General features: G+C 43.8%; 1 protein-coding gene across 1 annotated transcript in view; it reads right to left on the bottom strand.

Annotated features, from left to right (window-relative positions):
- Positions 1-12,429, bottom strand: part of EXPH5 (exophilin 5) — a 37,275-nt gene extending 24,846 nt beyond the window's left edge. The window contains exon 1 of the mRNA XM_068181363.1: positions 12,088-12,429. Coding sequence (XP_068037464.1) covers positions 12,088-12,206 — 119 coding nt within the window. The 5' untranslated portion in view covers positions 12,207-12,429. The remainder of the gene's footprint in view (positions 1-12,087) is intronic.
- Positions 12,430-13,034: the final 605 nt, after the last annotated feature.

Below are 13,034 nucleotides of genomic sequence, written 5' to 3'. Positions count from 1 at the left end.
ATAGAACTAAAGATGTGCATGGGCAAAGAGGCTGTGGCACAACAATGCAGAATAAAGAGTGTGTGGGTTCAGTGCCTGTGACTGACCAGGACGCAAACACCAATAAATGTAATGGAAGGACTTTAACTCTCCTGAACAGGCACCAGGGAGAGTCCCCTAGTGGTGACATCCCTGCATGGAAAGGAGCAACTGGAAATGTCAAGAAATATTCACCTGAAGGCCAGGGGTGCCCAGCACTGAACAGTATGGCATATATTTTTAATTCCACTTTAGTAGTTACATGGCGTTGCCAGCTCATAATTATCCATAAATTTTTAGATTCCAGTAATGTACAAAACCAAGACACAGAAGGCAGAAGGAAGTGAAAAGGTAATTAATCTTCTCTAGTTTTTCCTCCCAGACTGTACATTTAATAGGCAGAAGTACTTAAACCACAAAGATACCACTTCTGCCCATGAATTTCATATGCATTCAGAAGTATCCTTTCAAACAGTAAGTAGGGCTACATAAACAGCTGCAAACAGAAATGTAATTTTGTCCTTAGAACACTTTTTTGAGAACAGGTATCAGATTCACACATTAATGCCTGCTGTGTGTGTCAGGGATACAGTCAGGGAATATGTGAGTTAAAGGTAGAACATCTTTTCTGCCCTTACTAAAGCTCTACCTTGTCTGCTCATGGGGGAAAACCCTCCTATTTCCACCTCTCCCCTTCTTCATTAAAAAGTAGAATAAATCACAAAATCTGACATTATTACACTATCTCTATTCAACAAATTTATTCTTTTAAATTAAAGCTGATCACCTGCTTTGAGATAGCCTAATCCAGTGGCATTGTGTGCATTCATTACACACAATCCACAAAGACAGTGAGACTATGAGCATACACGAAACACTGGACTCCCAGTGGACATCGAATACTTCTACTCTATAAATCACAATGACTTTTGTGTCTACAGTTCTTTAATTCCAGCACCCTCTGTACAGTGACCAAAAGTTACCTCTGTTTTCTCCAAAACATTAACTTCTCATATTAAACTATGTGAAATTAATATAATGACTTACATTAGCTGCTGTTTTCCTTCATCAAGTCCAACACTCCTTTCCCCTTGAAGCTTTTGTCTGCTTTCCTGAGCAAGAGCATGGAATGAGCTTTCCTGAGCAAGAGCAATGCCATTGAAATGAAAAACTAGGAAATGTTGTAAGGGCAAGAACAAAGGTTAATTCTCATGCTGACTACATAACTCCTTTCTGTTCTGGCAGCTCAGGAATCAGAAGCTCTCAGTTAAAGCTCTGAAATGGGAAGCTCAATGACTGCCTTCAAAAAGTTAAGTTTTCAAAACAGAGCATTGAAAACTGAGATCATGGGAGCTGAAGGTGATTAATCATGCATCTCAAAGTGTAACAATGCCTCAAGACATTACTTTTAACATGGAACTATTTATTTAGCAGCTACCCCAGGTTTACAGAGAAAACATCATTTCAGCCCTGCTGGAACAAACAGAAAAGTCTGTAAGTACAGATCTTTTAGCAGTTATGCATACTTTTAGTCCTTTGGGCAGCTGGTCACTAAGAGTGAATGAGGTGGAATACCACTAGGAATGTCACAGCTGTTGGTGACTTTCCATCTTGGGCTGACTCTGCAGTTCCTTTCACAATGCATGCAATACAGGGGAAAGCTCTATTCTGTGAATGTTTTATCGATTAGTTACAATGTCTCTGTAGGCTATGAATGACAATCTAGAAAAAAGGGTGTTATCTTACTATGCTGTTAATACTTGCAAGCTACCTACCAATATTATATGATAACAACAAAACAAACCCATGATGCAACGGAAAAAAAAGCCACTTATCGTCTTTAAAGTGTGTCACATAGCTTCTGAATGGTAGTAATTAATGTCTGTAATGAGATTACTTCATTAATAGGAATTTCTATTAATATTAATACATGCTAACAGAGGCAATGGATCTAATTCTCCATGTAAAGGTTCTGATTTATTTGCAGTCATAGGTGTAATCTCAGTCCAAAAACACTGCATGCCAGGAATAAGTTGTGAGCTCCTGAATTTCTGTCCCAGAAATCTTATACGGAAATATAAGATGTATACCATGTGTAACACATGATGGGTTGAAAGGCTGAGGATCAGGTCTCTCAATAAATCTGAAGCTAATGATTAACAGCAGACATATTTACTCTGCCAGGGTAGAGCTGCTAGTTGATTACAATAATCTTTTATAAATATTGATAGCATGCAAAGAGACAGTTGTCTATTGCAAGTAATTTACAGCTCAGTCATGTATTATAAAGTTGCCTTACAAAGACATACAATGCAGACACTATTCCTCATGTTATCATTTGACTTTCTTTATGAAAAACCTTTCCTAACAAACAAAATAAGAAAAAAAAAACCCCCACAAACAAGAAACAAGACACAGGCTAGGTGAGAACTCTGTAAGAGAGGAATTGGTTTCAAATTAAGAGCAAACTGTCGCCTCTACAAGCAGGTTTATGTATGATGGCCCATGGGTCCGGACAGAGTTTTGAAACTGAGAGGCTTCAAACAGACTTAGACATTTGCTTGTGCAGAGCTAAGACTGAAGCCTAGGGCTCTCAAAATATACATTTGCAATCTCAGATAATTGTGCAGAGTCCCACATTGAGTAAAGTTCACAGTTCTGGACAAAAGAAGTAAGACAGGCCAGTGTACCTGCACACCGTTTATGTGTTACTGTAACACTACAAAAGCCTCATTTACATTGCTTTAAACTAAGGAAATAGGTCATAAGAATTAATGAAAGCTTTAAAAGTTGACACAGTGGGTGTTTTTCATCTGGAAATGTAATGCTTATATACATGTATGTAATATACACTTACGCAGAGATCCTCTGCTATAGTACCTTAGATTCTCATAATTTATCACAAATCTTCCACTGGAAATGGAAATATTATAGTATAATTATACTTTAAAATATTATATTTACATGTGTATAGTTTTGCATATATTAAAGAGCACACAAAAATACACATATAAATATATATTTAAGAGCACACAAGTCTCTGATGGAGAAAGAGACTACAGAGCACCCCAGACAGTGCTGCAGCTTTTCCTGACTGCAGCTTTCTGCACTCTGATCCCCACTGATCTAAAAATCCAAAGACATGGCCAGTAAAAGTGTTACAATTCCTTGATTATTCCAACAACAAAGTAAATTTGATGTAATTTATGTGCTATAAAGTGTAAACATACTGTACTTTTCATCATTTACTCTTAGCTTTTGTGATTTTGATGTATTTTTTCACAGTTAATATGGTATCAGTATATGGATTTATTTATTTCAGAGGTAAGACTGAGAAAAAGAAGATCGTTTCAGCTAAGAGTTTAAAATGCAGACATTTAAATACAGTTTATTATAGTTAACAGTAATAATTTAATAATAATTTAGCTGCAAAGAAGGTTTAGAAATACATTTCCTGTGAACTTTTAGATGCACATGTCCTTGGAACAAATCCCATTTTTCCCTACCTGCTTTAATGAATTTCTTGCATTAAATACTTAAGTAGTGAATTTTTTCAGACTGTAAGCTCCAAGGAAATATGTAATTTTTCAATTTAAAATAAGTACTGGAAAGACCAAACAGAGGTCAGGCCTTAGTTTAGATAGTCCTGTGTTAAATTTCTGGAACAGAAAAGAAAATAGGGTCTCTGCGCCCAAAATTTAAAATTCCAGTGGGACAGACTCCACTTGATTTGAAAACTAGATTCAGAAAGAAAAAAAAATAAAGGATAATTAAATTCAGTATACACAAACCACTGGCAAAACCTAAATTTAAAAGAAGAAAAGGAGATGGATACTCACAACCATTTTCAAATGCCATCTGTATTGCCATCACTGTTTCTGTCAGTATCTGTCAGAAACCAGTGAACATCAGCTGGAGTCCTGACACACAGCCCAAGTAGCTTTTCTCCCAGCTGTAAGCCAGGCTGAGAGCCATGTCTGCGGGAGGTGCAGGTGCTGCATGTCTGGATGGATGCGGGAGTTTGAATTACATCAGGGACCAAATCCAGCAAAACTCCAGAGTCTTGGGCTTCACTACGGAAAGCAGGTGCTGCAGTGTTTGACAGGCCTATGTGACACACGTAACCTGAGCACACCACTGGAGCACAGCTGTGCCGGTACGCACCAGGAGATAGCCAGCTGCTCTGAACATGAATCAGATGTGTTTCTGCAAAACACTTTTTTGAATTACTGGCGTAACCTATTTATTATTTCTGAAATACATGCAAAGACTTGAAGGTGTTGGGACACAGTGTTTAGAGGCTGTCAGCATGAGAAAATCATTCTCTTCTCCTCATACAGGCACCTCAATGACTCTCTGCTTGCTTAGTATGGAAACCTGTCTTCTTCCACCTAATGGCAATTTCCAATTCCAACTAATGTCAATTATTAATTTAACTTCTGCACTTGAATTGCAGAGGAGACAGAGGGTGTTGAGAATGTAGAGACATTACTGTTGGAAAGGTCAAACCTGGGAAATGTGCAGAATTCCTACAAGGTGCATAAGACTGTAATTGGGTCACAAATCCATGGAAAACCTAAAAAGATTGGACTCTTCTGCATTAGCTATTCCAGAATAACTCCCCATATTGACTGTCTACTCAATAGCCAGTGCTTGCTTGCTCTGCTGTGTCCAACCTATTTATTCTTGAAGGCTGGTCAATTTATCTATATAGACAGAGTTCAACAAATTCTACTTTAACCGTTAAGCTTGGACTTGGAAAATGTCTGCCTATGACTTAACAGTAAGTTTTTGCTTAAATCTCATCAGTTTCAACACCATCTTACTTTTGGCAGCCCTACTGACATCAGAAAGTGAGCTCAGTAATAATAATAATAATCTGTGATTTTCACTTTTACACTGTTTGGTCACTTGAAAATGTACACATTAGTCTCAACAGTCTGAAAGACCTGGCACAAGGCCTGCGTTTGAATGGGCACGGGTGAAAGTGCCTTGAGAATGTCCTTCCCATTCCTGTGGATTTGGCTGCTTGGGCCCTGGACCATCTTGGGAAGAGCAGAGCTGGGTGTCTTTAGACAAAGGTGTCGCGAAGACAACAGCCCCAGGCCTCAGCAGGGGTGAGCCCTCCTTCCCCGGGGAGCTGGAGCTGTGTTTCAGTGCAGGCTGTGCCGCTGGGCCATGCTCCACTTGCAGCCCCAGCCGCATCCCCAGCTCTGTCTGTGCACAGCCTCTGCCTTGACCCCTAGGCTGACATCCAACTCGGCCTCAAGCCTGGCCACCTCACCCCCGGCCTGCCTGGCCATCAGGGGGCCACAGCCGACTCTGGTCACTGTCGCCGGGTCTGACGCTGACATGATTTCTAGGCTTGGCCGTGGCCCTGCGCCATCATTCTGGCCCTACCCCGTGAGCACCAGCCTGTGGTGGAGCAGGCCTGGCCCCGACCCTGAGCGTGACTCAGCCCCACAGCCTGGCCCCGGCCCTGCCACGCCACCACGGCGATCGCTGCGGCGCCCGTCTGTGTCACCGGGGACAGGCCCCGGTGGCCAGGCGCTGCCCTGCGGGCCCTGTGGGGAGCCACCATGGACCCAGTAACCTGAAAAAAGAAGAAATACATTCAGTGCCCTATAGGCAGGCTCTTTCAAACGTTACACATCTCAAAAGGTTCTTCCTTCTGACACCGTACACACCATAGGAAACCCCCTGCCCTCAAACACCAAGTGCAAATCTTCAGAGGAAAGGATTGACACTGAAATTAGTTCACTATGAAAGGACAAGACCAATGAGCTGGCAGCAAAGCTGGTCCAGACTCTGCTCTGTAGGCATAAAACTGGAGTTACATCACAGACTTTGGTCTAGTTAGCCCAGATGGACAGAGTAAAAACCAACAGAAAAAATGGTACATGCAGTGCCTACCTGCCTCTGGCCATTTCTACTTCTTTTTCTCACTCTATGTGAAGCCCCAGTCTGTGAGTTTAGACCCCACCACAAGATAGGACTATTAAAAAACACAATGAGGAAAAAACTTGGTATGCAACTTACCAATTGCATTTGGCTACAGTACCCCCACTGTCTCAAAATGGGATTCTTATGATAGTAATTGCTTACCAAAGCAAGTAAAGGTTTTTAAATCCCGGTCTTCCCTGCCATTTTTGCTACTACTGGCACTTTAGCATATTAGCCCTTCAGGGCTTCAAAGACCTATATTCATTAGTGTTTACAAACCACTAAACACACCGGTGGCACAGTATCAGTGGTAAGTAATAATAGTATCTCCTCCACATCAAGACACAATAGAACATTTGCGCCCTGAAACATTCCTGGGTGGAGTATCTCTTATGAAAGAATTTCTTTATTAATGCTTTGTTCAGGAAGGGAGCTCCACTGAAACAACAATATACCCAAGTAATGCTGTCCTGGTATCCTGTCTGCTCTCCTCACCCATGCAGATCATGTACTTTGGAGCTAATTTTAAAAATTCTTTGTAATTATGAGGAATTGAGCCCCAAATCTATATCTCTAACACCCAAGAAGCTATTATTGGTCTCCAAGAAGGTGAAGAGGACTACTTTTGTGACTATGACATATTAAGCCTGCAACAGCAGACCCATCAAACTGTAAGCAAGATAACATAATTGAAGCACCAAGTACGAATATGCTCAAATACATACAAAACTGAGTATGTCTGCACTTCTGCAAAAAATGTCTTCCCAAGAAAAGAAGGTGAAAAAATACATTTCCAACACAGGATTGTATTCCCACCTTCTACTGCCAGACCTGTGAGAGTAAAAGTCGGTCAAGAGAAGTAAGGAATTACTTGCAACAAATGAACTCAGTAAATGACCTGTGTGAGGCAGTAAGAACAGCTGTGTGCCTGTAACAAGTAACTATGTCCAAATGATTTAATTTAGAGACTGTCTAGAACAGTCTATGGAAGGGATTCATCTTTCCCACAACACTCAAATGTTGTTAATGGGTCAGCAAGAGTGGAGCACTGAGTGGTGCTGACTGTACCTCCCAATTAATTTCATATGCTTTTCATCTTCAAATTTGAGGGTAAATTAAAATAAACCTTTGTTTTGCTGCTGTCTATTCTCATAGTCTTCTGCAAAATAAATCTAGTAAAATCCCCCCCAAAAGCATAAACCAACCTGGAAAAGAGCAAAACAAATTAAACTAACTAAATGGAATGAGTGCTCTCCTCTCCCACAAGTTCCATTAACCTTTCCTCTTTTTTTCAGTTCCTATTCATAGACAGTGGCTGATGTGCCAGATTTGTTCTAAAGCTGGCAATTATTTTTTTGCCATTCTTCCTAGTGAAAAAAAATAAAAAAATCCTTAAATAATACATGCATATTTAGTTCTCAAAGCACAATCTAGAAAGTAAATTGCTGCTAGGGGAGGTAGGTTCATTTCCCTGTTCTGTGGCTCAGTCTCTCAGTTATTTTCAATATCTCATTTGTAAGTGAACATAACAGTATTTCCCTTTTTCTCAAGGATTAATGAACAAAACCAACACAAGACTATTGCATGCAGTTGTAATGGGAGCATTAAATAAAACAGCCAAATCTCCTAAATAAAATTATTCAAGAATACAGAGCTTTTGTGCCCTTTTACATGATTTTCTATTTATCCATAACTCTTCTACTCTGTCTTCCCATTGTTCACTTTTTGGACAACCTGCAACTGTACCTGCTACCTGTTCCCATGCCACATTCCCCTACCTGCTGCCTCTTCTAAGTAGTTGGCTCCATGTCTCCTGGCTCTTCTCATCTCAGCTGCTTTCTCTGGGCCTTGATGCAGTTCCAGGGGTGGAGGTGCATCTCAACACTCAGTGTTCAGACACTATGAGACATCAGAGATGCAAAGTTGACTGGAATGACACCTGCTTGGGCACTGTCTGCCTCTCCACACTCTGCAGAGGGAGGAGCTGCCTTGGAGATAAAAGGCATTAGCTCCACCTCTATATCCCACAGCTTCATGCCCTAATGCTGCGGAGACTTCCTACAGGGACTGCCAGTTCCTCTGCTGCCTACCAGGCTTTGAAGTGCTGTCCTGAAGAGATGGAAGGCAGTCAGCCTCTCTTCACCCTGCCCATTTGCTTCATCAGTAAAGGACAGAAAAGAGAAGCACCTTCAGGTTTGTTTAACCCTTGGGGACCTGGAGCTCTCTGTGCAAGTATTAGCTGTCAGTTCTTTTTTCATTTCTGTCCCCAGCAGCTGCTGAACAAAGCTTAAGAAGATGAGCTGGGTGCACTCTGAAGTCTTGAAAACCATCAGTCAAATAGTATCTTAAATGTTTTTATGTTGTGGTTTTCAGGCCTATTTCATTACATACAGAAAGTTGATCTGTGGTATTAATAACTGTGCAAGCATTCATTGCAATCTTATGGAAACTGAATTGTTGGGGAGCCATCAGAACATGATACTGCACTGTGAACATGCTGTATTCCTCCCTGTCTTCTCCTGGGCATCTAATTGTAACCAAAGTATTTGTGACAAGGAACCTCCTTCCACAAGCACCTGTAAAATCATCAGTTTCATTAACCATTATTTAATAGCATTTCATGACTTGAGTTGGACTTCTGCCTTAATACTGCAAATACTATTATGGAACAACACAGGTATATTGATATAAAAACCCTAAATTCCATCTGTCTTCTATGCTAATACGTACGATAAATGAAATTTTCTTTGAATTGGTATTATGAATGAAACTGGATTAAGAAATCTGAAGGCAAGTGTTACCCAAGTTCAAAACTAATACGTATTTTTTCTTTTAAATTATTAAATACGTGATTAGTAAGTTTCTGAAGTATTTTCGGTGTATATAGCAGTAAGCAGCCTTAGAAGTCATACCAAAGCTGACTGTTGCTGCTTCTCTGAAATTGTTTCAAGGAGAAGGAGGCTAATAGGCTGGTTTGTGGTGGCTGCTCAAAGGGACTGCTAAGAGGAGCCACGAGAGGGCACTGGAAGGAGAGAACCGGCCAAAAAATGAGGTCCTGGGAACCAGCAGGCCAGGACACAGCCAGAGCTCTGCTCCCTGCCCATAGCAACAATAAATTAAGGTCCAACGGGACATAGTGTTCATTTCTACATAAAAGACAAAGCTATACTGAGAGGTGTCCCAGGCCAGGCTTAGAGGTCTGAAGGTTTCCAAGGGAGCCAAGAAAGGGCCAATGGTACCCAGAGAATGTGCTGGGACATCAGGAGCAACAGGAGGGGAAGCACCAAGCAGAGCTGAGAGCTACACAAATGTGCACAACTGACAACCTAACTCACACGTTCCTGCTCTACACAAAGGCTACAAAGAGAAAGGAAGATGAGAGAGGCTGTATAAAGCAACCTTTCCCCAGAAAATCTCCCCATTGTACACTTAATTTCACAAAAGCATGGGCTGACTGGATGAAGAGAGATCCAGTTCTACCCAGTGCAGGTAAGCAACAAGAAAAGAATTGCACTTGTCAGGAAATAATTGCAAGCTCAATACATGTGATGAAGTCACAATAAACCACGGAGAATGTCGGAATTAATATTTTAATTTTATTTCTTATTTCATCTTTCAAAATTAACTGGTGCTAACATTTTTCAATATAACAAATGTTGTTTGTTCCTGCTTTTTGGATTCTAGAGTTATAAGTTGGAATGAATTTCATATTTTCATTGATCTTTTAAGAGACTGGCAGGCAGCTATGTGCCTGCTTATGTGACATCAAACAGTGTGGACAAGGTAAGCACAGTCATTAGAACCTGACTTTGGTCTGCCAGCAAATGCTTCATTCCCTCTGTCAGTCCAGTCTAGATTGGTCTATACAGGAACATGCTATATTGTAAATACAGATGGTCACTGAAAACACTTTACCAATTTGTTACTGACCACTGGTTGTTACTGATTTGCTCCCTGGCCCTGCCCAGCTCCAACTACCTCTTTCCAAAACCATGCTCAAGAGCAGTTTGAAGGGCAACTCACTTCACTAACTTTGTGCAAAAAGAGTAGTCTTAATGAAATTGTTCCTTCCATTCCACAGCATCTCCTATATGCCTTGTTTGATTGACAGCATCAAACAAATAGCTTCAAAATCACACTTTGAAAATATCCCAGGAGTTGGCTGCCACAGTTCTCAGGCATTCTTTTAAAACTTTTATACCGAAAAAATGTCTATGAAGTTAATTATCAAAATAATAGTAATAAGAATGACAAGGAGGCAGGCATATGGGACAAAGGGGAAAAAATGCAATTTTGTTTAGAGCCTCTGAAGCTCACTGTGGTCATATAGGAACTGCAAGATTTGGCCCTCCAGGGTGATCACTGTTATTACTTTGATTATGGTAGCACAGGGCAATACCACACAGACTGGAACCTGTCTGCTCTTGATGAGAGTCTTCTGGCCTGAAGAGCTTACAGTCTAAATAAGACCAGGTAGACAAGTGGAGTGAGAAAGAAAGTACTTTTATTAGGTCCAGGAGAGATTAGGAAACTTGCCCAAGGACACATACCTTTGACAGATCCAGGGTTTAACCTAGATTTTCAGTATGGCACCTTGGTCATAAATACTTCATCTACCTTCTGCTCAACTTGCAAATGCCTCTTCAGCTGAGATTTAAACAGACTACATCTCAGTAAAGCATCACCAAAAACATCCTGTTATACCATGTTTATTTTGATAGCTTTCACATAAATAACATTTTCTATTGGCAAAGTCCTAAGTTCACAGACAAAGAAACACATACAAATTTGGGGGCAGGTGAAAGCCTCAAGCTCAAAAGCAGGCCACTGCTTCACAAGACTCTCTACAGCATTGGAAATTTCAATGCATTTGTTTCAGCTTTAGTCCCAAAAACTTCAGAGTTTTAAACTTACAGCCATCCAGCTATGCAATTCCCTATATCCAGCAAAATATTTCTCCTTTTTGGGAAGGTAATAATAAGACACATGGAACAGAAATTAATCAGAAAAAGAAAAGTAATACCGAATTATGGAAGAAAGAAATTGCCAAACTTAACTCAGTCCAGGTACACATGCCACAGAAAACTGAGACAAGTTTTAGATGTAAGTCATTGTTGACACATAATATTTAACCATGCTCATCATAAAATCCACTTTACTGAAATAAAAAATACACAGTACAAAAATCCACTTGACACAAATGTTACTCATTAACATTCCCTCTATATCTTACACTAAAGCATTACTTGTGAAAAGTGCCCACTTGCAAATCTGAGAGGACACTGCCTCTCACTTCACAATGTGCCAAAATACATACCTGCGGGAAGAAATTATGACCTTTAAAAATGAATGGCTCATTTTCCAGCATAATTTCTATTAATTCCTCGACCTTTGCTTTCACTATTAACACAAATAGCTTTGATGATTGCACAAAGGGGAAATACGATCTAGAAACGAGGTCGAGGTGTCCTGTATCTTGATAAGGCAGAGAGAATTCAATTAGGTAATTTTCAAGAGTCTTGTGAACTACCTTTCAGGCAGGTGAGTGCCTGGCTTTGTTTCCAAAAGCTGCTAGGATCGACTCAAAAGCCGCAGAGTTGCTGCGTTTCCCTGCAAGGTCCGGCAGAACTTCCCCGTCGCCGTGGTCTCCCGGGTACCGGTGTTTAGCCCACACCCCATGCCAGCGGCACGGTGAAGCACAGAAGCGGCCTCCTCCTCCTCCCCGGGGAAGGAGAGGTGCCACGGGGAGCCGGAGCCGTGACTCAGAGCCGTCTCTGTCACAACATGCATTTCCCAAAGGTCCCGATGCTTCAGGTGCCCGGCCGGACGGCTCCGGCGGCAGCCAGCGCTGGCGGGAGGCACTGGCGCTCCCCGCTGCCCCGGCAGGACCGCGGGGAGCTCAGCCCTCCCTGCCGCGCAGCACCGCAGCCCCACGCCGCCTTGGCCGGCAAAGACCCTTCCCTGCGGGGCGCCCCCCCGCCAACCCGTTTCCCGCTCGCCCCGGCGGGAGAGAGCCTCCCCGCGTCGCCGGGCTGCGGCCGTGCGCCCCCCGCAAACCCCGTTCCGCGCCCGCCACCTCCGCGCGGGCGCCATGGACACCGACAGGACGGGGGTGAAAGCCGGTACCTGACTCTGTCCTTCTCTGCCCGCCGGAGCTCCGCGTCCCTCTGCAGCACCTGGAAAATCGCCCTGGCTTCCTCCTCGTTCAGAAAACTGAGATCTGGCCCCTGGGGCGCTGCGGTCATGGCTTGGCTTATCGGCGGGCGAGCGGGCGGTGGCGGGCAGACAGCGCTGACCCCCGCGGAGCGTGCAGCCACACCAGCATGGCCGAGCGCCGGGCGGACCGCGCACGCCGGCTCCGCGGGACGCGCGTGTCCCTGAACGGCGACAGCCGGAGCGGCGAACCCTCGGAACCGCCCTAGCCCGGGCTGGGCAGCACCCTCCGCAACGATCGCAGCGCAGCCCGGCAGGGCGGGGCGGGGCAGGGCAGGGCAGGGCAGGGCAGGGCAGGGAGGAGCGGGGAGGCGGCACTGCCGTCGGGCCCTGAGCCGGAGCCGGAACCGGAGTCAGCGTCGGTGCTGAGTGGCCGCTCCTCCCGTGCTCGTGTCCCGCGGTCGAGTCGGGTGATGCGCTGAGTGCTCGGCGCGGTGTTCGCTGTGGCGCTGCCCGGGGAGCACACGCCCGCACAGGGGGCCGCTGCGGTTTCCCCATGGAGCTGACGGCGCCGTTCCCGCCGGCAAGCCCCGCCACCTCTCTGCCCGGTTCCCCGCGGCACCCGAGTGCGGCCCCGCCGCTCCGCCCGGGCGCCACTCGGCCCCCGGCAGCCCTTCCGCGGAGCATGCCGCGTCCCGCTGCTGCAGGAGGACATGCCCGTAGTCTTGCGGAGTGGATGCAAAGCGGCAACTTGTCCACGAGGGAACAACCGGACAGTGGTTCCTATTTACTCTCCTTTAAGGTTTTCCTGAAGAAATAATAGGGAACTATTATTGTTCTTGACCTGGGAGTTATCTCGGAAGTAATTTCATCCTGACTCCATTCTAACAGCTCTAATGCAACTCAGCTCTGTGTTGGTG

Source organism: Anomalospiza imberbis, chromosome 2, assembly GCF_031753505.1.
Source record: "Anomalospiza imberbis isolate Cuckoo-Finch-1a 21T00152 chromosome 2, ASM3175350v1, whole genome shotgun sequence".
Taxonomy (NCBI): domain Eukaryota; kingdom Metazoa; phylum Chordata; class Aves; order Passeriformes; family Viduidae; genus Anomalospiza; species Anomalospiza imberbis.
This window is presented reverse-complemented; position numbering and strand designations above follow the sequence as displayed.